General features: G+C 38.4%; 2 protein-coding genes across 5 annotated transcripts in view; one reads left to right on the forward strand and one right to left on the reverse strand.

Moving 5' to 3' along the window:
* The window catches only part of Mrtf (Myocardin-related transcription factor), a 149,549-nt gene extending 141,581 nt beyond the window's left edge, over positions 1–7,968 (reverse strand). For 2 of the 3 annotated variants that reach the window (XM_069319574.1, XM_045728672.2), the window contains exon 1: positions 7,671–7,968. The gene's annotated coding sequence lies outside the window, so the exon portion shown is untranslated. The remainder of the gene's footprint in view (positions 1–7,670) is intronic. The other variant, XM_045728674.2, reaches the window with a different exon arrangement.
* A 4,084-nt stretch (positions 7,969–12,052) lies between these two features.
* Positions 12,053–24,439, forward strand: LOC123746853 (lamina-associated polypeptide 2, isoforms beta/delta/epsilon/gamma). 2 transcript variants are annotated; one of them, XM_045728678.2, is made up of 7 exons: positions 12,053–12,344; positions 14,967–15,078; positions 16,403–16,519; positions 16,741–16,866; positions 17,982–18,117; positions 19,546–19,708; positions 21,751–24,439. In XM_045728678.2, the coding sequence occupies exons 1-7, from the start codon at positions 12,156–12,158 to the stop codon at positions 21,913–21,915; spliced, it is 1,008 nt and encodes a 335-aa protein (XP_045584634.1). In that variant the 5' UTR covers positions 12,053–12,155; the 3' UTR covers positions 21,916–24,439. The 2 variants fall into 2 exon arrangements, with proteins under 2 accessions (XP_045584634.1, XP_045584635.1); XM_045728679.2 differs by having other exon boundaries at positions 12,087–12,578.
* The last annotated feature ends 1,252 nt before the right edge of the window (positions 24,440–25,691 follow it).

Genomic DNA, 25,691 nt, shown 5'->3' on the forward strand with positions numbered 1-25,691 from the left:
GACACGTGCCCTGGAGGGTACCATCACTGGAGGACCGAGCCCTGAATATAACATTACTAGAACAGTCTTTTCCCGAGGACCAGAGATGCCTAGCGCCTCATACAGCCTAAGGTGGCACCTCGTGTAGCACCAGTAACTGTGTGTCATGGCTCTGACCCCCCCCCCTGCAGGCTCAGGATGCCATCCCCCAATGACTTCCCGTCACATATAAATGAAAGTGGTTGCGCCAGTGCACTGTTATTCCCAGCCCTTGACGGGTACACATTGAGCATTACTCACTACCACGCATGAATACCTTCTTAACACGCCCACGCCTGATATTATACACACACACGTCCGTACATACGTACATAAGCGCACGTACAGAGGAGGGGGAAGGAGATTAGGGGAAGGACTAGTACCAGTATACACGTGAATGTGTTAGGAAGTTCACGATCCATCGCCCTATTTTCCAGTTATTCCTTTCGTGTGTACTGTGTGTGTTCAAGTTCGAGAAAGTTTATTGAGACAATAAAATATATATCAAGGAGATAGAGTAGTTTAGGCTATTTCACATAGGACACATGACACCTTTATCCTCGTCACGGCCCTTGTGGATTTGTTCATTAGGCTATTTCTCCCCCCTGAACTGTGAGTGTTACCATATCGTGGTCACGCATGTCAAGGGTTTCCCCAAGTTTCAGTACATTACGTTAGCATTTTCCTCGTCTTACACAGCACTAATCTCAGAGGTCTTTGTAACTGCAACTGTAGAGTAGGTTACATCTACATTGCTCTACTATTGCAAAGACGTGGTCTCTATTTCCCTTGCAAACTCAATTGGTTCCTATTTAAAAAGTTTGATGATGTGATGGTAGTGACACTGGCCTACAGTTGATTGTTCAATTTCACTGGCGTCTGTTAAGCAGTTTATTGCTTAACAGAGCAATAGCCATTTGGATAATCTCTATTAAGTCACCAAAATCTGGATTCCGTTGCCATATAAAATTTAGGGTCTGCGATACAAGTTTTTTGTTGCATTTTATGATAAATAAAATGTGTTATGATGCACCTTTTATAGCCTCTTCCCCCCTGCAAATTTACTGAACTTTCTATTCGGGGGAAGGAGACACTATTCGAGTAAGAGAATAAGGAAGAGAAGCACTTCATCTTAATCCGTTCTCACTATTTTTATAAACTTCTAATTTAAGGTGCTATTGCCTAACCGTAAGTGTAAGACAAGGACAAACTCATCTAAGTTATCGAAACCTATGTTCACTTGTCCGAGTTCAACCCGAATCGCTTAAAACGGCACCAATTTGCACGCTAGTGTCAATAACGTTCAAGGTGCAATATGATGACAATGAGTTGATCAGGAATAACCGTACGTAGACCAAACTCTGCTCATGAGTGGTTAAATGCGACTCTCCTTCCTCCACCTCAAGCCTACTCCCTTAAAATTAATAGACGATACGAGTCCAATTAAAACCGCAAGCCGGACACACCTTTAAAGGTGATCTTAACTTGACCAACCAGTCAAGCACTGCAGGGCCTGGACATGGTGAAGGCGCAGGGCCTGGGCATGGGGGCATGGTGAAGGCGCAGGGCCTGGGCCTGGGGGCATGATGAAGGCGCAGGACTAAGGAATGGTAGAGCTATAGGACCTGGGCACCATCGCCAAGTGCTACTCCTGGGTGATCAAGTTAGACCAAGAGAGAGACAGGGGTGAGGCACTTGTCATAACACACAAAAATAGTCAAGCACAAAAACCGAAGGCTTGGTCGAGGACCGGGCCGCAGGGACGTTGAACCCCGAAATCATCACAAGGTAACCAACCATAAACAAAAAATATATGATGCAGTTTTGATACAGAAACGCACATATACAAAGAAAATGTGTGTGCAATGATTCAAATATGCATCTGAACCAAACTAATAAAATAGTCGTGATTAGAGAATTATTCACAAAATATAAATCTGTTAAGAACCGATAACAAACAGTATAGCAAATAATGAAATTCATACAAAAAAATATACTACATAATTAAACTTAAAAAATATTCAATATTTACTTCAAGTAAATAACTCGTTAAAACCTCGAAAAACCCCCTATATCACACAGCACTTGAGTAAGCAAACACCGCGCGGCCAACAACAGCTGACTGCAATTTCCGTGCCAACGTTCCGCGGCCGGTGCAGACTAAAATTTTCCTCACTGGCCAAAAATTCTCAATTTGTTACATGGACTAACCCGTCTGCTCACTCACTTTCCAGTCACGCCCTTCCAGTAAAGTAAATTTCCAGTAAAGTAAATTCGTAAATTCGTAAAATTCGTAAAAAGGCTGGACGGTAGAGCGGAGGTCTGGACGGGAGACCTCCGCTCTACCGTCCAGCCCAAGTGGTTCGACGGATATGATGGATTTTGAAATGCTATTGCAATTTTAAATGAGTTTAGTTTGTAATGTTTCTTTTAGTAGCACCTAAGTCTTTTATAATTTTAATTATGATGTTGAAAGTGTGAGGTAGGCGAGTGACTTGGTAGTACTGCAGTCATTACAAGCAAGCCTCTACTGACGTCAAGACATGCGGCTGTGCGTCACCTCCACCTGGAGACCATTACGACACTTGTCAGTTGTGAGCCCACATGATGCTCGCCTCGTTATTGATGCCACCCCCTCCACCACCAATTGAACCGCGTCCGCTCATTGCTCTGGCTTATTACTTGATGCTTCTCAGGTGGGCTTTAAATTGGCGTGCCTGTTGGAGCTCTTGAGAGCACCCTCGGTGTCATCTTTGTGCTTTGACAGAGAAAGCTGTCTTTTTCTTCCGTGAACGTGCGTGTCCACTTGTGTTTATCGTATTTTTCGACCTGAATGTGCATTAAGTCAGTATAGAGGCTACTGCACGTCATTCACCACACTGGCAGGATGGGAGGGTCGTGTACGCGCGCTCGTTTTTGTTTAGATAAGAATTGTAAGTCCACGTGTTTTTGCGTGTATTGGTTTGAATTCCAAAAGAGCGTAACCGCTTGTTTTTGTGCATGCATTGGTTTTAGCTACTAAAAGCAACCCGTTCTCGCAAATTTAATAAGTCAATATTGACTTATTAAATTTGCGAGAACGGGTTGCCCTTCAAGCAGGTCGACGTTCAATCCCCGACTGTCCAAGTGGTTGGGCATCATTCCTTCCCCCCGTCCCATCCCAAATCCTTATCCCTTCCAAGTGCTGTATAGTCGTAATAGCTTGGCGCTTTCCCCCCCCCCCTGATAATTCCCTCCCCTCCCTTCCCCCCCCCCAAAAAAAATAGCATCTAAATATCCTAAACATTAATACGATGCATAGGTGTGAAGATAGGGTGTGAACACCTTATCTTCGTATAAAATCAAACAACACTGCATTAGGTGTCACGGGAGACATCTCCCGTCACGCAGGGTGCAGTCGCACCTCCACAGATCTCCAGTATCAGCTCTTCATACTGGTAATGGCTCAAAAGTGCCACCACTTACGGGCTATTCATGCCCGTGCCACCTTTTGGGTGGCTTAATCTTCATCAATCAATCATCATTAGGCGTCTCAAAGAATCTAGGTTTATTATGCGCAACTCGACACTCGGTCTTTATAATTAACAATACAACTAAATTAATGTAAAACTCAGGCTAGTAGTTGGTGTTTAGCGAGCCGGGATGCATACGGACCACTTCTTACTGTCGACTACTCCAGGAACATATAGGTCAATAACTCCCACTAACCTAACCTACGCTTATTACAACCATGTACGACTATTTTTCTATCCTAAGCCCGTTTTATTTTAGTTCACACCAATAATTATTCCTGAAAAGTAATATATCTTACGTTTTTTGTACTAATATATGAAAAATTACAGCGGATAGTTGACGAAAATGGTCATGCCAATATAAAGTATCAAGAAGTATTATTCAGTCACGTCATTTTGAGCACAGAGAACAGAACATTATTAAGACTCGATAAATTACTTAATTTTCGAACTAATGAAAGATGTCTTGCAACTAACGTAAACTAGGGCTATTTACATTAACCTGTTCTTGACCATCTTACAGTACATCTTCTCCACACCCAAAACCAAGTACCGTACTGTACACCATCCCTTTACATAATTTATAACATTCTTCATACACAGTCCTGACTTGTTAACAACTTGGTCAAACCGGCTTGTTTCTGTGTATAACTCTTGCTTACCACAGCCTGGCTGATTTTCCCACACTAGGACAAACAGGTTATTATTACTGATAAAGCATTATCCTGGTTACCACACCCTTGCAGATTCTCATCCTACTCCCTACATTTTGAAGAAGGTTCACAAGTTTCGTTGTGACTTCTAGAAACATTACAAGTCTCTGGGGCCTTTATTTTTCATTGTAGCTATTTTGGGTACAGTATTTATTAGAAAAAACTCCGGCTAGAAGAAATCATTTTAGTTACTGGTTTACTTAGAAGAATTGGAACTTCTAAGACTATGCCACGTGAATTAACTGCTTCCTGAACCAGCATGTAACCAAATACAGTACATTTTAACTTTATTAAATACAGTAAATGTATTACCATTATTATTATTAGAAAATCCATAGAAGCCGTGATGAGGGTTCGAACCTATGCACTAGGTTCAGGTGAGGTAGTTGGTAGTGCACTCTACCTATATTCCCTACTTAGTGGCCAGGTCCCTATTTAGTACCTATTTTGAATTCCCTACATCAAACCAAATTCCACTTCAGAAGGACAATGTTAACATTAGCAATAACAATTATGGAAAGTTCCTTGGCCAATACATAGACAAGGGACAACACTTCAACACCCACATACAACACACAGCCAAAATCCCAAACTGTCAGTATACAGTATTCTATAAAATCAGGTACAGTATTATGTTCCCTACTCTGGTCTCTCATTGTACTACTCACTAATCTAACCTTATCTTACATACGGTATCTGTGCATGGGATTCAACCACAGCAAATTACCTCAAATCCTTCATCATCCAGCAAACATCTGCTATCAGAACTATAACAAACTTTGTCTTCAGACAACACACAGCCCCTTTTTAAATCGCTACACATGCTAAACACACACACTTACTCCACACATTCTCTTGTGCTATTTACATGTACAAAACCTTGTTCATAAATGATCTGATCAGGATCATAAGTGATCCTGATCTGAAATTCTTCCATGATAGATATAACAGAACAGAAATAAATATCTCTGATATCCCCAGTCAAACTAAACCTGTGCAAACAATAAAAGACCCAGTCTTTGGAACTCGCTCCCTAATTAATTAAAAAAATGGCCAACCTATGCCTTATTCAAAAGTAAAACAAAAAGTACCTAATTTCATCCTCAATATTTCCTATCTTGTGCTACTTACTCCTGACAGGGGGGCCTGACAGCTGAGTGGACAGTGCTTCGGATTCGTAGTCCTAAGGTTCCTAGTTCGATCCCCGGTGGAGACGGAAACAAATGGGGAGAGTTTCTTTCACCCTGATCCCCTCCGTTACCTAGCAGTAAATAGGTACCTGGGAGTTAGACAGCTGTTACGGGCTGCTTCCTGGGGGCTGTGTAACAAAAAGGAGGCCTGGTCGAGGACCGGGCCGCGGGGACGCTAAGCTCCGAAATCATCTCAAGATAACTTCCCCCAATATTAATACAGTAGTTAAGATATGCAACTTTATCAGTGTAATAAGTTCCATAAATTTATGTATAGTTATTATTGTTAAACTCAAAATTTGCTACAATACATTGTACATCTTAATAAACTTATCTGTTAGATTAACGACCTGCCCGAAACGCAAGTGTGTTAGTGGCTTTGCAAGAATGTAAGAACACCAATGTTATGTACTCTCACACACACCTATTGTACATTCTTGCATATAAATTAAAATATAAAAATAAAAGGTCCAATAACTAATGCAACACATACACACAGCATGCCTATTAAACCCCTTAAAAAAAATGTATTTCAGTAAAATAGCTGGTCTCCGGACAGACACTAGATTCACAATACAGTATTTGCCTGTCTCTGGACATCAGCAAAAAAAGAAAAAAGAAATAAAGACAGTATCTGCACCAATAAACAGAATGAAATCATAAAAATGGTAGGAACTCTTCAAATATAATCCAAAATCACAATGAAACATGATCTAATAGAAATATGTTAGAATATAAATGGCATTGTTAATTTGTCCATGATTTAGTGCACAGTTCTTAAAATCTTAATAGAATAAAGTTATTTTTTAGCATAAAATTTAAGGTGTAGAAACTGCAGGATAACACGGGTACTATGGGGAGGAAAAAAAAAAGAGTTACCAGATACAGGTATCAAACTTGGCAAAGTTTTCAGTCTCATGATAAAATATCCTTATGTTGTATCTCCTAATCAAATAATATTTCCACCATTAGCCATACTTAAAAAAAATCAAAATGCAGTGAACCAAGTTATCAGCATCTATTGGGGATCAGGCCACAAAGATGTTCTGTTGATTTTAGGTGAAAATAAAAATATTGAAGTGAAAAGCATCTAGTCTTGACTGCTGATAATAAGGGAGTTTCAACAATATACCATTGCTCTATACAGTATTTGAGGTGAATGAATAGTGTACCTGGGTTAAATCAATTTTTACTCTGGTCCTAGGGATATGTTCATCCATAATTATTTTTCCTGTTTACCAATGTCCTCTCAGAGATCCATAGCTCTTCAATATCCTCCCAATAAATATAAGAAATATGGCTTGAACAAAAGTGTGTGTGTGTTCAAGAACCAATTAAACAATTCCTGCAGGAAATGTCAAACCAACAGGCAGCTCCAAGCAACAGCCTCTAGATCCAGTTATCACAAGACAAGCCCAGCTCCAAGTTGGGTTCGAGGGAGAAGTAAATCTCAAAACCCACTCTCTCTGTAGCCATGATATAAAATAACTTTTCCTCTTCACCTAGCCTACATACATTTACTCAATTGCAACTCAACGGGATGCTCTCAGTTCAAATGGATTAGGCTCGCTCAGCTCAAATAGGTTGGGCTCTCAATCATCTCAAACAGACCGAGCTCTCACTCAGATGGAATGGGCTAGGCTCACAACACACACGGGCTGGGCTCATACTCACAACACACACACACGGGCTGGGCTCATACAACAAACACGGGCTGAGCTCATACTCACAACACACACGGGCTGGGCTCATACTCACAACACACACGGGCTGGGCTCATACTCACAACACACACGGGCTGGGCTCATACTCACAACACACACGGGCTGGGCTCATACTCACAACACACACGGGCTGGGCTCATACTCACAACACACACGGGCTGGGCTCATACTCACAACACACACGGGCTGGGCTCATACTCACAACACACACGGGCTGGGCTCATACTCACAACACACACGGGCTGGGCTCATACTCACAACACACACGGGCTGGGCTCATACTCACAACACACACGGGCTGGGCTCATACAACACACACGGGCTGGGCTCATACTCACAACACACACGGGCTGGGCTCATACAACACACACGGGCTGGGCGCTCAGTCATCAAAAGCCCAAAGCAGAACAATTGGGAGCGGCGCGATCCTGGGAGTGTGAATGACCGTGGCACCGCCCTCCCTCCCGTCATCTCTCACTTCACGACTCAAGAACAACCGTGGCTTGCACTCACCCGAAGCCTGGCCGCAGCCGCAGCGAGATATCCTCCCCTAAGGTCACCACTGTGCCTCATACAGAGGAATTAAGGATAAAATTCAAATAAATCACAGGCTGGTGTTGTCGCTCGGTGCTCCTTTCAGCGGCGACACGCTGGCTTGCGAGTCATCTTACTTAATTGCTGGGATATTCACTATCTAAATGGCATAAGATATTATCATAAATGAACACTTAGACAATTTCCAGCAGAATTGTCAAGTCTTCGATGTAAACACTTGGACAGAGAGCGGCCATTTTCGTCAGGATGTTCCCATTTTATTAACCGATATATTCACCTGAAAAGCAAAGTATAAATAATTTAAATATAAAACCACAATTAAAATATTTAGTCACAAAATAAGACTCAAAATATTATCTTTATTTACGCATAAGGAGAATTAAAATGTGAATGAAAACGTTTTATAAGATCTAAACGGTAGGAGAGAAATAGACGACGGTTCTCATTTTCTATGGTTTGGATGTAAACAAAAGTCTGGATAATGTCTGATGAGCTGGGAGGCGGGCCCTTGCAATTAACCTTATATATATATAATATTTATATTATATATATTATATTATATATATATGTACAGTATATTGCACCAGAGGTGGTACCCCCTCCGTATATGTATTATATATTTCCGAGGTCGAGCGAAACACAGAATGGAGAAAATGGTTTAAACTCACTAAAGTAATAATTATATTGTATACCAATTCCTTTCCTCCATCATATCCTAAATCCATATATCCCTTCCTTTTTTATTAACAAGTTTAGGTATACACAGCATGTGCTGCTACCCTATTCTATATGAAAGATTAGTGTAGATCAAAACCTAGCTATAATTTCATCCAATATTCCATCTCACAGGATGGTTAGTCACTGTACATTGAATCAGGGGAAAAAATACCATCCTCAATACAAAAACAAATCAACTGTGACTAAAAATCATGCGAGAACATGAGATGTAAGGCTGATCTATTAGACTCCACTAGCAAAATCTGGGTACAGCATAAAAATATCTTCCAATATTCCTGAGAGTATGATGTAATTACAGAGCTCAAAGTACCTCATACCATTTGGTCTGAAGTCACTTATAACAGGGCAGTCACAGATATAGTGTTGGAGAGTATGTCTCGGCTCTTGTTCACAATTGGAATATCCACCATTGGGGGAATCATCATATCCCTTCCAAGTACTACATAATCGTAATAGCTTAGCGCTTTCTCCTTATATCTTACCTTAAACTAAATAAGAGAGGAAATAAACAATAATAAACATTTACCTAGATTTACCTAGAGATTTACCTATATAAAGATTTACCTAGTCAGGTAAATCAGGTAAACTGTAGTAAGCAGATCAAGAGTCGCAATAACATGGCTGAAAAATGTTGACCAAAGGAAACTAGAAATTGAAGAGACGACGACGTTTCGGTCCGTCCATTATCAAGTCTATTGTCGATTGATATCCATTATTACAATCGACTTGATAATGATCCAGGACGGACCGGAACATCGTCGCCTCTTCAATTTCTAGTGCGTGGTTTGGTTAAACTGTAGTAAATTTACCCAAGAGCCACTAACACTAGTGGCCTCGACGAGGACAGGAAGTCGGCGGCTTGTCGAAGGTTCTCCCATTTACTTTGCGATATTTTCCAGCTGTAAATGAATATTAATCAACTACAAATTAAACAGACTATAAAGAAATTCAATTGCAAACAAAGGTTCCCAATAATCCCACATTCACTAATTACATCAATATATGTTTCCAAGAAATTTCACGTACCTGGTAACTGGTTCCACAAATCAACAATCCTGTTACCGAATTAGGATTTACCCAGGTAAGGTTTGCGATGTTGTGTACAATGAGATTGGGTGGATAGGAGTTGCCTCGTATGTGTCAGTAGGCCTTCTGTAGTTACCTTCATTTATATTACATATACCATATATTATGTTTTTATTTTCTTATGTTTTAACAGCCACCTTTTAAAATACAGATAATGTTGTTGTTGATTTAGGGGCGACGGCGATCGTGTGATCGGATGTGCTCCGGCTTACCTGCGTAGGGTTAATCGCGAAGCCCAGAAATGGTGAAACGCCAAGCCTAATCGCGAAACGAGTGATGCCAATCACTGGAAACTAATATCGCGGCAAAGAAACTTAAGACAGGCAGATGATTGGGGAGCCCCAAAGACTCCCTCAGTGACAAGCACCGGCCCTGACCCACACACAGAACACTAGGTAACAAAACCAAAAATGTGGCCCCCAGCAAAGCGCAAACGTCATCCAGAACCCCCAGCAGAGCAGAAACCAGCCGCCCACCACGGCTGAGGGCACACCAGGAGCCCACCAACTCCCGGCACCTCTCGGCCCCCGAACACCGTCGCCCCGCCCGGCGTAACGTAAAAAAACATTGAACACGTAAAAAAAAAACTATCAACAATTCCGCGACCCAAGGCTATATGTGCGCCAGGCGTCGTACAACCGGACCCTTGAATAGGGATGCCAAACAGCAGTATCAAAGCCAAAACGCGAAAACAGGACGCAATCCGGCGGCTCCCAAGCGGAGGAGGTGTCCAGACGTCCGCTCGTCGTCAAGGTTGCACCAGGAGTCCCCAGATAAAGCGGGTTGTTGTGCTGAAGTAAGAATTCCCGCGCATCCATGTCATTGGTAGACTTTCTTTGTTGACATTCACCACAACAGCCAATCACAGGAAGGGATCAGCTAAAGATTCCACCCACTTAATAAATCATCTTTGTTCAGCACATCAGCCCTGCTTATGACATTCTACTTCAACTTTAATCTACCAAAAAAGTGAAGCGTCAATTATTTAAAAGTGTTAGTAAATTGATAATTAAATTTTGCAGAATATAAGTGGTATTGAAAAGTGGCCTGTCTACCTAACTTGTGACGTCATCAGTGGGGGGTTGTCTCAAACAAATAAATCGATGATACGATGTCCGCCTTCTTATTGGACTAAATTGTTCAGTCAGATAGAAATTTCTGTCAAGTACAAAACAAAGAGGTTTTTGTGCAAAAGAACGTATTTCTTAGTTTGCATTTCATTCATAAAAAGAGTGTTGGCATTCCCTGCAGCAACCAATCACAGGAATGTATATGTTAAAAGCCCCGCCTCCTTATTGACGTCATCAAGAGCGTTTAATACACCGATCTAGCTTATGGCAGTCTGTTTCATCTCTTATACATGCAAAATATGAATATTTTCATTACTATGATAATTAAAAATATGAGATAAAAGTTGTTACTTAAGTACTAATATTGAGGAAGTAGTTAGTACAAAATAGTGTGAGTTGAATCACTAAGTAGGAAACTATGAGGATGAAATTAGGTACTTTTTGGTTTTATTTTTTAATAGGGCATAAGTTGGACAATTTTTTAATTCGTCAGAGAGAGAGTTCCAAAGAATGGGTCCTTCTATTTGCATGGAGTGTTTGCACATATTTAGTTTGATTCTGAGGATATCAAAGAGATATGTATTTCTGGTGTTCTATTACTTTTATTCTTTTCCGGTTTGTCCAAATTCAATAGTACCGATGCAGACGATGAGTCACAATACTGTGGCTGAAGATATGATGACCAAACCACACATCAGAAGATGGAGAAACGACGACGTTTTGGTTCGTCTCTGCAAAACGAGGCTTGGTCGACGACCGGGCCGCGGGGTCGCTGAGCCCCGAAATCATCTCAAGGTAACCTTAACGTAAGTCACACACATAAGACTTGATAATGGTCCGAAACGTCGTCGTTTCTCCATCTTCTGATGTGTGGTTTGGTCTTCAATAGTACCAACTTGTAATTACGTCAATATATGTGCGATGGTCCTTAGGTATACAGTAGCTCTATAGTACCTCCTGCAGTAGAGGAGGTAACTCTCCCAACTTGATTGTCTGTGGTGACCCATGCACACTGCTCTAATAATACCCCAGAGAGCCTATGGTCCACCTGCCAGATACCATACATCCCACAATAACTTATAATTTTTTGTTGCTACACACGTAAGTGAAGAGTGCACACACACCAGTCCTGAGGCTTAATGTATAGTCTTATAATAGGAAGCTTTTTCTGCATGACTGCGAGACCCTTAGAGGGGATAAGGTTCACTCTTGCCTCACAATGTGTCACAGACACATTTACTAGAGCTAGAAGATCTTTCGCGTGGAGATTGAAGATGTAACACGTGCGTGGCAGTGTTAAATGTGGCGGTTGATGGGGGAGAGAGGAGTTGAGGGCGGGGATAAGAGTGTTGAGAGCGAGGTTACTGTTGGTGGGCCAGTAGCTGGCCCGCCTCCACCTTCACTCTACAACCAATCATCTCTACGCTTATTTTGTCCTCCTGGGGGCCACCGTACTAGCGTACTGAAAGTAACTTTGGACAGTGCTGATAGCAAGTGCATGGTGTGGGGGCTTTAGTCCACCGCTCTCTAAACTATTATAACCCAAATCATGTCTGAATTGACCAAGGAACAATTAAAAAGTGAACTAATAACCCACGGAGTCCCCTTGCCGTCACCGAACGCTAAAAAACATGAATACAAACGACTTTATGAAAAATATGTTGCTCCAGTTGAATATTCTAAGGGGGATTTTTCCTCAGATGATGAAGATTTGCCTATTAACGACTTAAAATATGAGGTTAGCCATAATGTAAGAGGAGTGGGTGAGGGTAGTGAGGTGTAAGGAGTAGAGGTGAGAGGTGAAGGTGAAGAGTGTAGTAGAGGAGAGTGAAGGTTTGCGCGGGAAGGTTGCCTGGTGAGGTGGTGGTGGCCGTTGGTGTGAGTCAGCCGCTCCTCAGTCTTGTGGTGGACGCCGTCACTACCTCTCCTCACACCTCACACCTCTCACCTGACCCTCACACCTCACACCATGGTATGTCACTCATCTACCCAGGCGTTGGTGTTGCTGGTGGCGGGGAGGCCCCAGTGAGCCGGGAGGGGGAATAATGGGTGTTAGTGTGAGCATGTGGGATGAGGCAGGACCCGCCCCACCCCACACCTTCCCCCCGCCCCTCACACCTCACAACGGAGGTAATGAGTAATGCTCAGTATATACTTCTCCAGAATAAAAACAAATAGCAGCGAACAAAATATTTCTGCACAATTGACTTACTGCTTCTTTAGTCAGATTTTTAAATATTAAGGTGTAAGTTAACCTGTTGTGTACATCGTGCCCCGGCTGGCGGTCTGGGGTTTGAACATATACTAAATGGAAAAAAATGGAACTAGATCATAAATGAAAGTGATTAGGCTTAAAGATTAATAGGGGCCAGCACCTGAACCCATTATAGTGATAATTCATTGTGTTAGGGGCATAGAGCCAGTATATACATAGTCATTGTTAGGCTGCCCCCCCTTACATTGAGGTTGACCCCAGGGTCAAATTACTAACCCTGCACAGGATGCAACCCCACAAGCTAACTAACACTTGCGTACTTATCAACTGTTAGGTAGACGGAGGCATTAGGTGATAGGAAATGCGCCCAACCATTTGTCTTGCCCAGGAGTCGAACCCGGAATTCTCGATTGTGGGTCAAGAATGAATCCGATTGTATGACCAGGACCCTAAATTATGTGACTAAACTTTCTACCCTTAACTACAAGATACAGTCCTTGGCTCATTAATTACCTTAATGGTGTTTATCAATGGCTAGAGAAGTATTGTAGGGGTTAAATTGGGGAAAGTCAGTACAGTATTTGATTCAGGGGGAACCTTACACCTAATGCCTCTGTTCACCTAGCTGTTAATAGGTACCTAGGAGTTTGGTAACTGTTGTGGCATTATGGGGAAGGTCAGTAGATGGCCTAGGGGGACCTTGATAAGCAAACAATGGGAATTATTCGTCAACCTCGCACCGGAGGTACAGTAGTCCGACATTGTCATAATTCTAAATGCTGTACTGACCATAATTAAAGGGTTTGTTGATCAGTTCTCGTAGCTCCTGTTGTAAGTTCACCAAGGCTAATTTAGTGACTATGGAGCATTGTACTATTTGGATGTTGAATAGTTTCATTATTTATGCTATACCCTACCTGAAGAATGAGTAGGGTTACTCTTAAACCAATTGTCTTACAAGCTATAAAAATGTATTTTTTATATCTGCTCAGTGCAAGATGTGATATACCGTAATTGCATTGCATTCTGGGCTCTTTGATAAAACTGCTGAGAACTCTACTCAATGACTTTGAATTCTATTTTTTGCTACACTGGGATAAGTATCCAGGATGGACTGAAACATCTTCACTTTCCATTCATATGTGTAGGTTGGGTTATCAGTTCTGTTTACTCTGACAAATGCAGGTCACTATATACAGATAGTGTGCATTTGGATATGACACTGGTATCTGAACCATGTTGTGAATGTGTAACATTTATGGTCTTGATGTAAAAATATTATTTTACATTTTGTATGTATTTTCTACAAGAATTTATTCATGAAATAACTGGTGAAAAAAGAATGTCTACACTTCTGCGATACTTTTGAGGTGCCGAGTTATACCCAAGGCATTTTTCCAGTCATGGTAGACTCTTTCTGTGGCACCTGTGCTCGTCTTCCAATCACTTTCTGTATACAGTAGTCTCGTCTTCTTGGTGCCTTGTTTTGATAATTACTTAACTATTTCACACCCCTTCTCCCCATCCCCCCAAAAATTGTTTTGCAAGTACAGTACCTTAGCTTTTTAAACATTAATGTTGTCATAAGCAAATTAGAAAAAATATATTGCAGGACTTTACCGTTGGCTTTGTTCTCTACAAGCAAGGTTTAATTCCCAACCATGACAGAAATGGTTGGCCATGTTTTCTCGCCTAATGTTTCTGTTTACATAGCAGTAAATAGATAGCTATTGTGGGGTTGCATTCTGGGGAGGGTCAGTAATTAGACCCATGTATCAGTGCATGGGATAAGATGAGGGACCAGGATTGGGTGAGTGATTTATATGGAGTGAATGTTTGTACATTGTGTACTGTACAGTATTGTATGCAATAATTAATACTGCACAGAACCAGGGTGAAGTATAATAGTGGGTGCTGCTGTATATGACTGCTGGCATATTGAGATTGTTTGTGGTGTGTGATTTTTATTATTTATCTATAAAGTTTTGTTATACACTTATACTGTACCATATTTATCTTTTTTTTCTCTGGGCTGAAACTTCCCTCAACCCATTTAAAATGAGCAACTTGATAATGCATGAACTGAACTGTATGTATGAACAGTAATATAATTTAAATTGGTTTTCTTTTTTTTTACTTTTGCAGTCGTCTTTGGAAACAAGTCTGATGATTGATGGCTTTGACATAACAAAGCTTGATGATGATGAACTGTTCTCAAGACTCAAAGATCTTGGAGCTGTTGTTGGACCAATTGTTGGTGAGACTTGGTTTCATATTTTATTGTCAAGTGCTTTATTTTCCCATTAGACACATTTTAAAAGAAAAGAAACGCAAAAACTATTCCTTTATTAACTCGTCTTTGCATTTATTTATTTTGTAAATTAAAATGACGGTTTATTGAGTTTATAATAATGTATGTACATTACAGTACTGTATATACAAAATATAGTCCAGTTTGGGATATCCCTGATGGCAATAGTGAATACAGAATTTTATATATTTGTCACTAACTTTGAAGCTATGACTTGAAACTTATAGATGTGGTTCCAGCCTGTTTAGTAAACACTCCCAAATCAACATAATATAGCACCTTCACTAGACCTAGCAACTCATAAGCCTGCCTTATATAATATATATTTGAGAAAATAACTTTATTGCAGTCTATGATAAATTCATTTGGTTGGTATTTGTGCTATTCCCTCAGGGTGGATGATTGTTTGAATTGTTGCTCTTCTCTGTTTAAAAATTTTTATTAATAAAATGCATAGAATTAATAGAATGGCTAGGGTTTTCTGGTGGTAACTTAATTCATGAAGCTGTTACATCGAGATTGCTTGACCTCAAAGTCCAGTCATTATCGTGTGTTGATTGTCTAATATAATGTGGTTATCTGAATGTGATTTATGTTTTGCGAGTACTGTATTTGAATACTGTTCCAGAAGCCCAGTGGGAGGCCACAAATAATTTGGAATTGATGTCCTTCAATTCCAGGACATCTCTACCTCGTCTCCTGTCATGTGACAGTTGCCGCACTTAACTGGGCCAGTGTCAAATACATTCGCCGATGTGTTTACAGCTATTCTCATACCATGTGTTTTGTGTTGATAGGCAGTTGTATATCACTCATCTTGGCACATGTTCTGTTCTTGATGTTAATGAGTGTAAGACCTCATTCACTCCATTCTCCTAATGTACAGTACTTTATACTGTTTGGTCTGTACTGTACTGGGTATTAGACATTCTGGAAATTACCCAGCCGGCATCTTGCCATCAGAAAATAGTTTCATTTTTTACTGAATATACAGATATTCTGTGATGGGATAGGCTCATGTTCAAGGTACCGTCTTGAAACGGTTAATCGTTAAATTTTGTTTAACGTTGACTCGAGCTTTATGGCAAAGTACAGTACTGTATAAGCAGTGGGATAGTACAGTATACCTTTGGTCTCTATTCACTAAGAAGCTGTATTTAATGTCACTGGCATAAATTTTCTACTGTTCTTTATGCATTTAGATAATTTTATATATTCTATCTATATATCCTAGAATTCAGTTACAAATAAAATTTTGGTTATTTTACAGATTCAACTAGAAGTGTGTACCAAAAAAAGTTGTTTGTCATGATGGGGGGTTACGTGCCAGACGCTCCTGCATTCAATGGTGAAGTTGATGAAGACGAATACTCGGGTAGTGAAGAAGGTGAATATTTTTAAATCCAAAAATCAATCTTAATTCTATTAAAGGGTATAATATATTTTTAGTGCACTCAAATAACTGATTCAGCAGTGTGTGTGTGTGTGTGTGAACAGCATATGGATATGTCCATATCTTCAGACTTACTTGAATTATCAGATGAATGAGTTGGTTGATAACTTGCCAAATGTTGGGTGAAGCACACATGTGAAGTTTTTGTCTTTCAGAGGTGGTAGTAGAAAAACCAGTGGCAAAACGCACCTCTTTTGTTCAGGAGTCAACAAAAATAACTACAACTTCAGCCTCCCCTTCAGACCATACAGATATTCGTAAACGTCTGCTTGTGTCTCCAAGTAAGTAGTATAATATTGGTTAACTTTATTGTGTGCTGTTTATTTTCCCATTTTATTTAGTTTTGTTTGACAGGTACTGTACTGTGTAGCATTTGATTAAAGCAGACCAGACCACCAACCAGGAGGCCTGGTCTCTGACCAGGCCTCAGAACCATGGCAAGGTAACTTTTGCTCATGGTGCAGATAACTGATAAAAGATAGGAAGATTGAACTCTGGATCTATTACTCCACTAATGGCAAAATGGATTGCCATTCATGCTTTTGTGCCTGCCTAGGTCTCAGGAGGCCTATTCTCTGGCTAGATCTCCTTGTTGGTGGTCTAGTTAACCAGCCAGAATGATGCTTGCAGCCTTACGGATGATATGCCCAGTTATCGGGTAGCCTTTAGAAATGTTTGTCAAGTTCCCGTTTGAACACCAAAAGAGCTTGGTTAGTTATGCCCCTTACATTTAGGTGATAAAATTTTTAGTTAAATACTATAATCACTGTGTGGAGTGATATCTGTAACACACTGACATCCATCCTTACAAGACCCCTATTCAATTAACTGGCATTTGTTTTCTAACCATGTGAAGATACTGTATCAATTGCTAATACTGTACTCTATCAAACAAGTGGTTGGTGGTAAAGCTGTCTAATGCTATTCATATTATATGGGCTCTAAAACATTTTTCTTTCTGTAAATGGTAAATTAATATCAATAAAATAGAATTGACTTAATTATAAATATGAGAGAATAAGTGCCTCCAACCAGTAGTGTTGCTGTACAGTATATGAATCAAGTTTGACTTGAAACATTGATGTTGATTGATTCTCAATTGACTTGAGAATGGTCCAGGACTGACCAAAATGTCGTCGTCCCTTCACTTTCTAGTGTGTGGTCTGGTCAACATTGATGAGGGTAGGTCAGAGGCTTAGTATGCGTGTTACCATGTAATTTATTCCATGGTGCTGAATATCCGCATAGTACCGTCCTGTTAAATATATTTTGCGTAAACTATTTCCAAAGTAAAATTATTACAGTGAATCACTAAAATAACAATAATTTTAAATAGACTATGTTACTTTAATTTGGTTAATTTTATTACTGTTGTCATATAATTCAATTTTTTTAGGTTCTGAAGGCAACCAATCCAGTGTTCTCTATGACCCTGATCGACATACCCCATCACCACGTCGATCAATTCGCACTGTTACTTCTTCTTCTTCAGAGAGTTATTCGGTGCGAAAATTTGTCAATAATGGCAGAAGGTGGGTTTTTACTTTGTATGCACCATTTAAATACAGTAAACCTCGGTAATTGGTATTACATGTTTGTATGTGTGATTATATTTTTGCTTTATCTATATTGTATATACTATATGTTGAGTGTGAACTTTTCTGGATCCTTATTAATGTAGTTTCTCAAAATTACTAGAAAGAATTTATCAGTGTTTCTAGTGTATCTGGATACGCAGGAAATAGTGGTTCCTTGTATGATTGGATGGTGTTAGCGCTATTATGCACTTGTATTAGAAAAGAAAGAATAACAAACTAATCGAAATACAGTACTGTAAACCAGTTCAAACTGTCTTGTGCTATACTAAAATAAATAAAAATGGAGAAAGTACTGCATTAAAATAAAGTGAAAAATCTTTTCATTAAATTTTAAAACCTGTGTATCATGGGCTTCCTCATGCCACTGAAAATGGCTGCCAGCCATGTTATGTTTATATTGGAATCACTATGAATTACACATATCCAAGCTCTCACCCTAAATAAAAGGAAAGAGGAAAATGTGCAGTGTTTAATAATGTAGGAAATCTAAAAATTTACAAATACTTGTCAGTTGGATAAGTGTTTGAGTGGCACCAGCCTCTTGCCACTACCTGTCCTTCACACCACATTCCTCATTTCCATTACTTTTAATACACATAGTCAGCCAATCCACACAAGTTTATAATTATACAAGAATTAAAAAATATGTATAGTACTGTATGTGGTTTTGCAATGTCGGTAGTAGTAAATAACGTACCGTAAATGTACGTTATATACAATTCGAGTGTTGTCAATCAATTGGCAAATATGCGTCTGGTTTTTCCTTTTGCGGTCATCCTCGTGTTCACATTATTCCACAAGAGTTCACACTACTTTATATCAAGATGAAAAAATATGCAAACAATTTCACAATGTGACTGAAAATTAAACACTCAACTGACAAATCTGGAAATATAGGAATTGATTAGGTCCATCTTAGACTATTATCATTTATGTCAATTATGTTGTGTAATATGCAAAATTTATTAATGGCCTTCTCATTTTGGAGTTATACCACAAAGTTGATTCCCCATGACATAGAACCTCTACCACCAAAATATAAGAAATATTTCCAGAACAAAATTGGATAATTTACAGAGGCTATTTTACTAATGCCTGCAGAAAGTGTGTGACAAATCTGCCCTGAGGCTGGACTTGTGAGTATCAGAACTTTGAAAATAAAATTACAGTTAACCTATAGCTACTTACTGCCTTGGCTTGGATGGTTTGCTGGGTAGTTCAGTCCTAATGTGAAGTTGCCTGAAGAAGATAAATTTTGTGTGAATGCCAAGTGGTAATCCTTGAGTTGTCAAGATTTTTGGGGAGGTCTAGATACTTATTCATCTAGAATAGTTTTAAATAAATAAAACATTTATTTTGCAGTGGTTATCTTACTGAAGGCTTTGCAACAAGAACTGCAGGCGACAGTACAAAAAGGAGTACTGGTACCAGTGACAGCTCCAGCAAAAAATCAATGTTGCTACGTTTCCTCCTTAAATTATTCATCGTCATTCTCATCATTGCAGTTGCCCTCTACTTTTATCAGGTACGTAATCTGATCTGTGCATTGTTTAAGAGGTTGAGCCGACATTCTTTTCCACACAGGGTTAAGAACGACAAGATATTACTTATTTAGGTATCCCAGTAGGTATAGTTTATGGCTGTTGTATTTTTGTTTTTTCTTTTGACAGATTTCTAATCAATTTTTCAAACCCCTTATCCTATTCAATTAAGATTTTAAATACAGTACTTCACTTGTATAAAAAACGGTATGGCTGCTATTGAAATTGAGCAATGCAGCTCCATACAACTATTTTTGTTGGTTATGTGTAGTATCTTGAGATTGCCTCATTATTGGCTATAAACAAATAACACGTGCATGTTCATAAAATGTACTTTGTTAATGGGCATTGTACCCCCAGTATAAGCCATGTTTTCATAGTACTGCAGATTTTTCTGAGCAACATCTTGGTAGCTGCTCCTGTTCCTTAGTACTAGATCCATACTGGGCACTGCTAATTTACCAGGCTCCAAGAGGCTTTTAGCCCCAGTAGAACAAGTCTCCTTGCAAATTGTTCCATTATAACCGAGGACAGGGATCTCTGGCAAGGCTATCTCAATTCAACACTGAGAATAGACACCATTTTCTATGTCACAAACATTTAAAGAACAGAACAGCCTCCAAATAATCCTGGCTGTGAGTAATCTTCATCTTTTGTTTCAAGTGATGGTGCTATGTAGCCTTCTCGGCTTGGTGCCTTATTTTGATAATTACTTCCGTTTCAAGTACTTGGCCATAAGCCTAAATTTCATTCCATTAAATTCTAAAAGATCCATGATAACTCAAACTGCCAAGAAGCAATGTCCTTTTAATAAAATTTAGCTGCTTCTATTTCTTGCCAGATGAAATTTTAAGAAATTCCTGAGTTTAACATAATCTCGAAGTTTTATGTTCTTTAAAGTTTCCTTATTTCTCTTGTAATTTATTTCAAAGCAAGGAGTTACATTTGTTGTTTGTAAGGGCATTTCTTCCAGTGGTATATACATGTGGTGTTAGCTTCCTCCAGCACTTGTCTTTCTTTTTGAGTACACATGGTACTGGTATTATCGAACATACTTTGTTTTATACTAGGGTCTAAAGGAACCTTCAGTCACCAGTTCTCTAAAATATCTTATATTTAACATGAGTACCAATGCTATTTGAATGAATTGCCAAATTGTCTTGTGCCATTCAGTTAATTTCATCTTGAAAGGGTATACAGAACATAATTGTACCAGCCTATTAACACCACAAAAATAAACTTAGAATTTACGTGTACAGTTCATTTGTTGACAGCCTTTTTCTTGCTTTGATTTGATGTCTGCTTTGTGTCTTTCTGTCCTCTGCTGTTGACAGTGTACATATTGACTTCACATGTCTTGCTGGGTACAAGACAATGTTTTCCTCTTCATCTAGCTGTTCATCCATTGGCAGTTTGCCCTTGGTTTCGTTTTTATCTCTGTAAGCAGGCAGACCTTTTTTACTCTTGGTTATTCATGACTTACGTTAACCTACCTTAGCATATCATGTAGGTAAATACTGGAATTATAATGGTTCATTACACAATATGGCCCTTATTTTCGTAATGTTAAACCTTGCTTAGAATTCTCTTAGGATAAAGTTATATCAGTAGCTGTACCTTTTCTAGTGTAAACTTTGAACTTGTAAACAAGAACATATTTGTGATTCACACATGAACTAGGCTTTCCATTTTGTTGAGAGGATTTTGAAGGCTGGTAATGCTCGGGCTATCTTTGATTTTATAACTGTTTTGTCAACAGTAGGTTCCTTATGAACATGACATTTCAGGATAGGGGTACTGTACTTTTATCTAAAATAGGTCTTTTTGTATAGCCTATTGATACCAGTTCTATGGATATATTGCATAAATCCAGAACAGTCCTGGAGTAATTGTTCAGTTATTTGGTGTGACAATCCTAATCATCCTAATATGATGGAGCAAATATGTAGTTAGTACATTAACTACAGTTAATGTACTAAAATATGTACAGTTAGTACATATTTTATATAGACACTTGTATTTTCAGATTAACGACAGTGAGAGTCCATTCAAAGCTGTGGAACAATTAGCCCGTCAGGCTCTTGAAGCAGCTGTAGGCGAGGAAGCGACTGTTGAAAAGGACGTACCACATACGGAACCAGCAACTGAGCCAAGTGTCCCTCAAAGAGATGCTTCAGCTACATTGGAGTAAATGTCGAGTTATAACTAGACCAACTAATACTCTGTAATCTTTGTCCAAATTAAATCCATTGTCTGCTGTTTGAATTGGAGAAATAACTTTTACAAACCATAATCAATGTAAACCATGTTTACCTGGTGTTTATTACTCCATTTCTTCCATAATGCAATTTCACTTTGGGACCTTCTATCAAAGTCTGCTAACTTAACTTTGTGTAGCGCAAATGTCCTGACCTTTGTCGACAAGTTGCATATAATATTGGCAAAACCGATTATATATCAATCTGTAAATATTTAATCTGATTTTTCACTTGTTTCAATTTACAGTACAGTATTACTTTCTCGCTTCTCTGATAGCAAGAGTTAAAGTGGTCAACATTGATTGAATATTGGAATATAGAGGAGCCTGATTATGTTCTTCATGTCGTTCTCTGTTATCTTGAGCACTGGACATGGATCAGTAACGTTAAAGTACAGTATGTATTTAAATTAAAGTTATGTAATTCATAAACAATATTGTAACTCCTCTTTTTGAGTTAATGACTATTAGTGTACTCAAGGTAAAATGTCTTTCAATATTTAATAACAGTAATTTGCCAATAGTTTTTGTATAAAACCATGGATGCTTTCCCATATTGATATTAATTATATTGGACACTGCATAGTCTAATAGCATAATACACAATTTTCATTAACTATTTGAGTCATAATTTTTATAATTTTTTTTTTAAGTATACAGTATTAGAATTTTTTTGGGAAAGGATTTTTTAATGTCCCCTTGATTGAGGTCACGTGAAATTTGTAGACAACATTTTTATAGAATTTGTGTATTATGCAACACTACCAAAACTCTTTTTGATTGGATTTATCTTCGGTTGTTGATGCACGTATATTGCTGAGCACATTTGTACATGAATATTTGCTCGAATGATCTCAAAATTATGCTATAGAAATTTGTAAATTTTGATATTAAATAATTAAATGGTCAGGTTCATGTTTTTGTAACTTGGACTAAATAGACCTTTTATCTTCACAATGTCCAACCCAGTTGTCTTTCCCTCCTTTCGTCACAGACGACTTACATTGGCGACGCACGTTCGTTGGCCATGCTGTACTGTACAATATTCATCCTTGCCTTTGAGGACTTGCATCCTCACAGCATACAGAATGATAATGGACTTTCTTACTCCTGCCTTTATCATTGTATAGAATATTCAGTGGCAAATGCTATTTTGGATTGTTCAGTTTCACCCCCAATTAATGTATACCACATAAAATGAGTGGAGTGTGTACCACTTGCTGCATACTTGTTTGGTTTTCCTGGATAAATCATTGTACCGATGATTATGCTAAATGCAGAGATATGATAGAGAAAGGCTGATTAGGTAGAAAATAGTATTTCAAATTTATTAGTATTCCTAGTCGTGTTCTAATTTTCTTTTAATGTTTTTTGGAAATGTGTAATTTATGTACAATGGTTTTAGAACATCTTTCAGAGGTGTTGAATGAAATATCCCCAGACAAAATAAATATCTGGATGATTTGGTAAAGAAAAACAATTTTTTATCAGGTAATGGTAGGTATGTAAATAATATAAAGCAAAGTGCTTGCATTAACCCAAAGCTCAATATTTAAGTATTGGTATAATGTTATTGTAAATTAGTATGTTTTTTGAAAATATATAAAATAGACAGACAGGTATATATACCCGTCTGTACATTAATATTTTCTAAAGGAAATGAATTAGTATTAACAGAGTTCTTGAACATCTGTTCATGACATTTTTCCTCATGATGACTGAGTGGGCTTTGGTCAGATATTTAATTTGTTGTGTGAAAGAAAAGTATGAGGGGTCTCTGGAGAACACTGTTAAATATGTTAGTGCATATAATACTCCACACTGATCAATAACTGCTCAAATTCTTGCACTTTTTATGCAAATATTGCCCTGTTTTGAGAGTGGCATTTTTAGGTTTGTTTAATATTACTGTTTATGCACATTCTCTATTGTCTGTTATAGTACACAAGTGTTATTTGCCAAATTTATATAGTTCCCACGGATGTGTATTTTTGTTTCATTTGTGAAAATTTAAGCTTTTATTTATTGAAGAAATGTAAAATATAGTTAATTATTTTTTAGATTATTTTTTTTAACTCTGTACTGAAACTAGATTTAAATATCAATATTACAGTACAGTACTTGATTATAATAACGGATCATCAGGTGATCATGAACTACATTGAATAGTGTTAAAGTATTTTTTGTATTGATGTTCTAAGAGATCTGTGGTGTCTTTCCGGAGCTTGTCAATGCAGAGGGCTAGATTTTTTGTTTTAATTAGTATTAGCTGGTCACGGAGCCAGCTAATACAAAATGCCCAGTAACATTTCATGTGAACATTTTATTAAAAGCAAGGGTTTTAGTTCTGCATAAAAGGACAAAATTCATCAAATACAAACAACTGTAAAAGGCATGTTAATGGATTTGTGACATGTTATATATTTTGGAATAAACTTTTTGTCTATAGGGCAAGAAATGATATTTTCTTTTCCATTGTATTTTTTACTTTTCCAGGGTAAAAGGCTGAAATTATTCTTTTAAGTTGTACAAAGATAATCAAAATATTGCTCAGTGTGATTGTCATTGATTGGTTACAATGATGGTAAAATGCAGGATACACAAAAGGCAATTACTGTTGAGTGAGGCTGTCATGGAGTATTTAATGCCTACACCATACTGTGACATGTAAGTGAAGTGCTATCTGTTTTCCCATGATAAATATTTAAAGGTTATAATGTGTGTACATGCCACTGATATTGGATGGATTTTATTCTATAAAAAAAAAAACTGATAAAATTTTAAGCCTCAGTGTGTTGAGCTATCACTCGAAAATACAACCATTAATCTTAAATAAAAGGGATTAACTACAGTATAGTATGTAAATAAAATATTAATGTAAAGCTAGTAATCTAGTACAGTAAGACATTTTCAATATAGTGTACTCGTGACAATACTTACGAAAAAATTATGTAAATTCAACATATAGTTGTTTCGTTGTAAAGGCCCTATAATGTTTTATTTAATGTTCTCTGGTGTTTACCAGCATCACTGCTCATGCTGGGGCTTTTAACTAGCACTAATAAAATTTTGGATCGACCTCATTGGTTGGGATACTGCTTCAACACACAGATGTTGCAGATTGAAAATTGATGAGTGAAAGTGTCATTACAAATTCAGTATGCGCAAGTAGGAGGGAAGGGTTGCGGAGGAGGAACTCTCTCTTGTAGGAATAAGGAAGCAACAACTGCAGAAGTTCACTAGCACAGCACCACTGCCTTCCTCAGGTGTGTGCTTGATTATTGATTATTATAGGGTGAGAAAATTTTCATTGCACCTCATATAAAGATTTGCTTAAATGTTTAGTTTGAAGAATTAGAAAGCCTTCCACTGGTGTGCACATATTAATAGAAGAACTGCGGTGCATCTTTAACCATAGTTTATCTGCTTGATGGGGTTCTGAGAGATTGGTCCAACAGGCCAACGTATCCACTAGAGCCTGATTAGTCCGGCACTTCTTGAAGAAAACTATCTAATTTTCTCTTGAAAATGTCTATAGTTGTTCCTGAAATATTTCTTACACTCGCTGGGAGTATGGTGAACAACAGAGAATCTCTGATGTTTATACAGTGTTCTCTGTGCCTATGGCACCCCCTAATAGTAATCATTTACTCGTGTATTTTTAACCATTTTATATATTTTGTTTCTACAGTACAATATATTCTATTTTC

This window comes from Procambarus clarkii, chromosome 93, assembly GCF_040958095.1.
Source record: "Procambarus clarkii isolate CNS0578487 chromosome 93, FALCON_Pclarkii_2.0, whole genome shotgun sequence".
Taxonomy (NCBI): domain Eukaryota; kingdom Metazoa; phylum Arthropoda; class Malacostraca; order Decapoda; family Cambaridae; genus Procambarus; species Procambarus clarkii.

Coding starts and splice junctions, on each gene's coding strand:
- LOC123746853 (XM_045728678.2), top strand. CDS start 12,156: ATGTCTGAATTGACCAAGGAACAATTAAAAAGTGAACTAATAACCCAC. Junction 12,345..14,966: donor TTAACGACTTAAAATATGAG/GTTAGCCATAAT, acceptor TTACTTTTGCAG/TCGTCTTTGGAAACAAGTCT. Junction 16,520..16,740: donor ATACTCGGGTAGTGAAGAAG/GTGAATATTTTT, acceptor TTTGTCTTTCAG/AGGTGGTAGTAGAAAAACCA.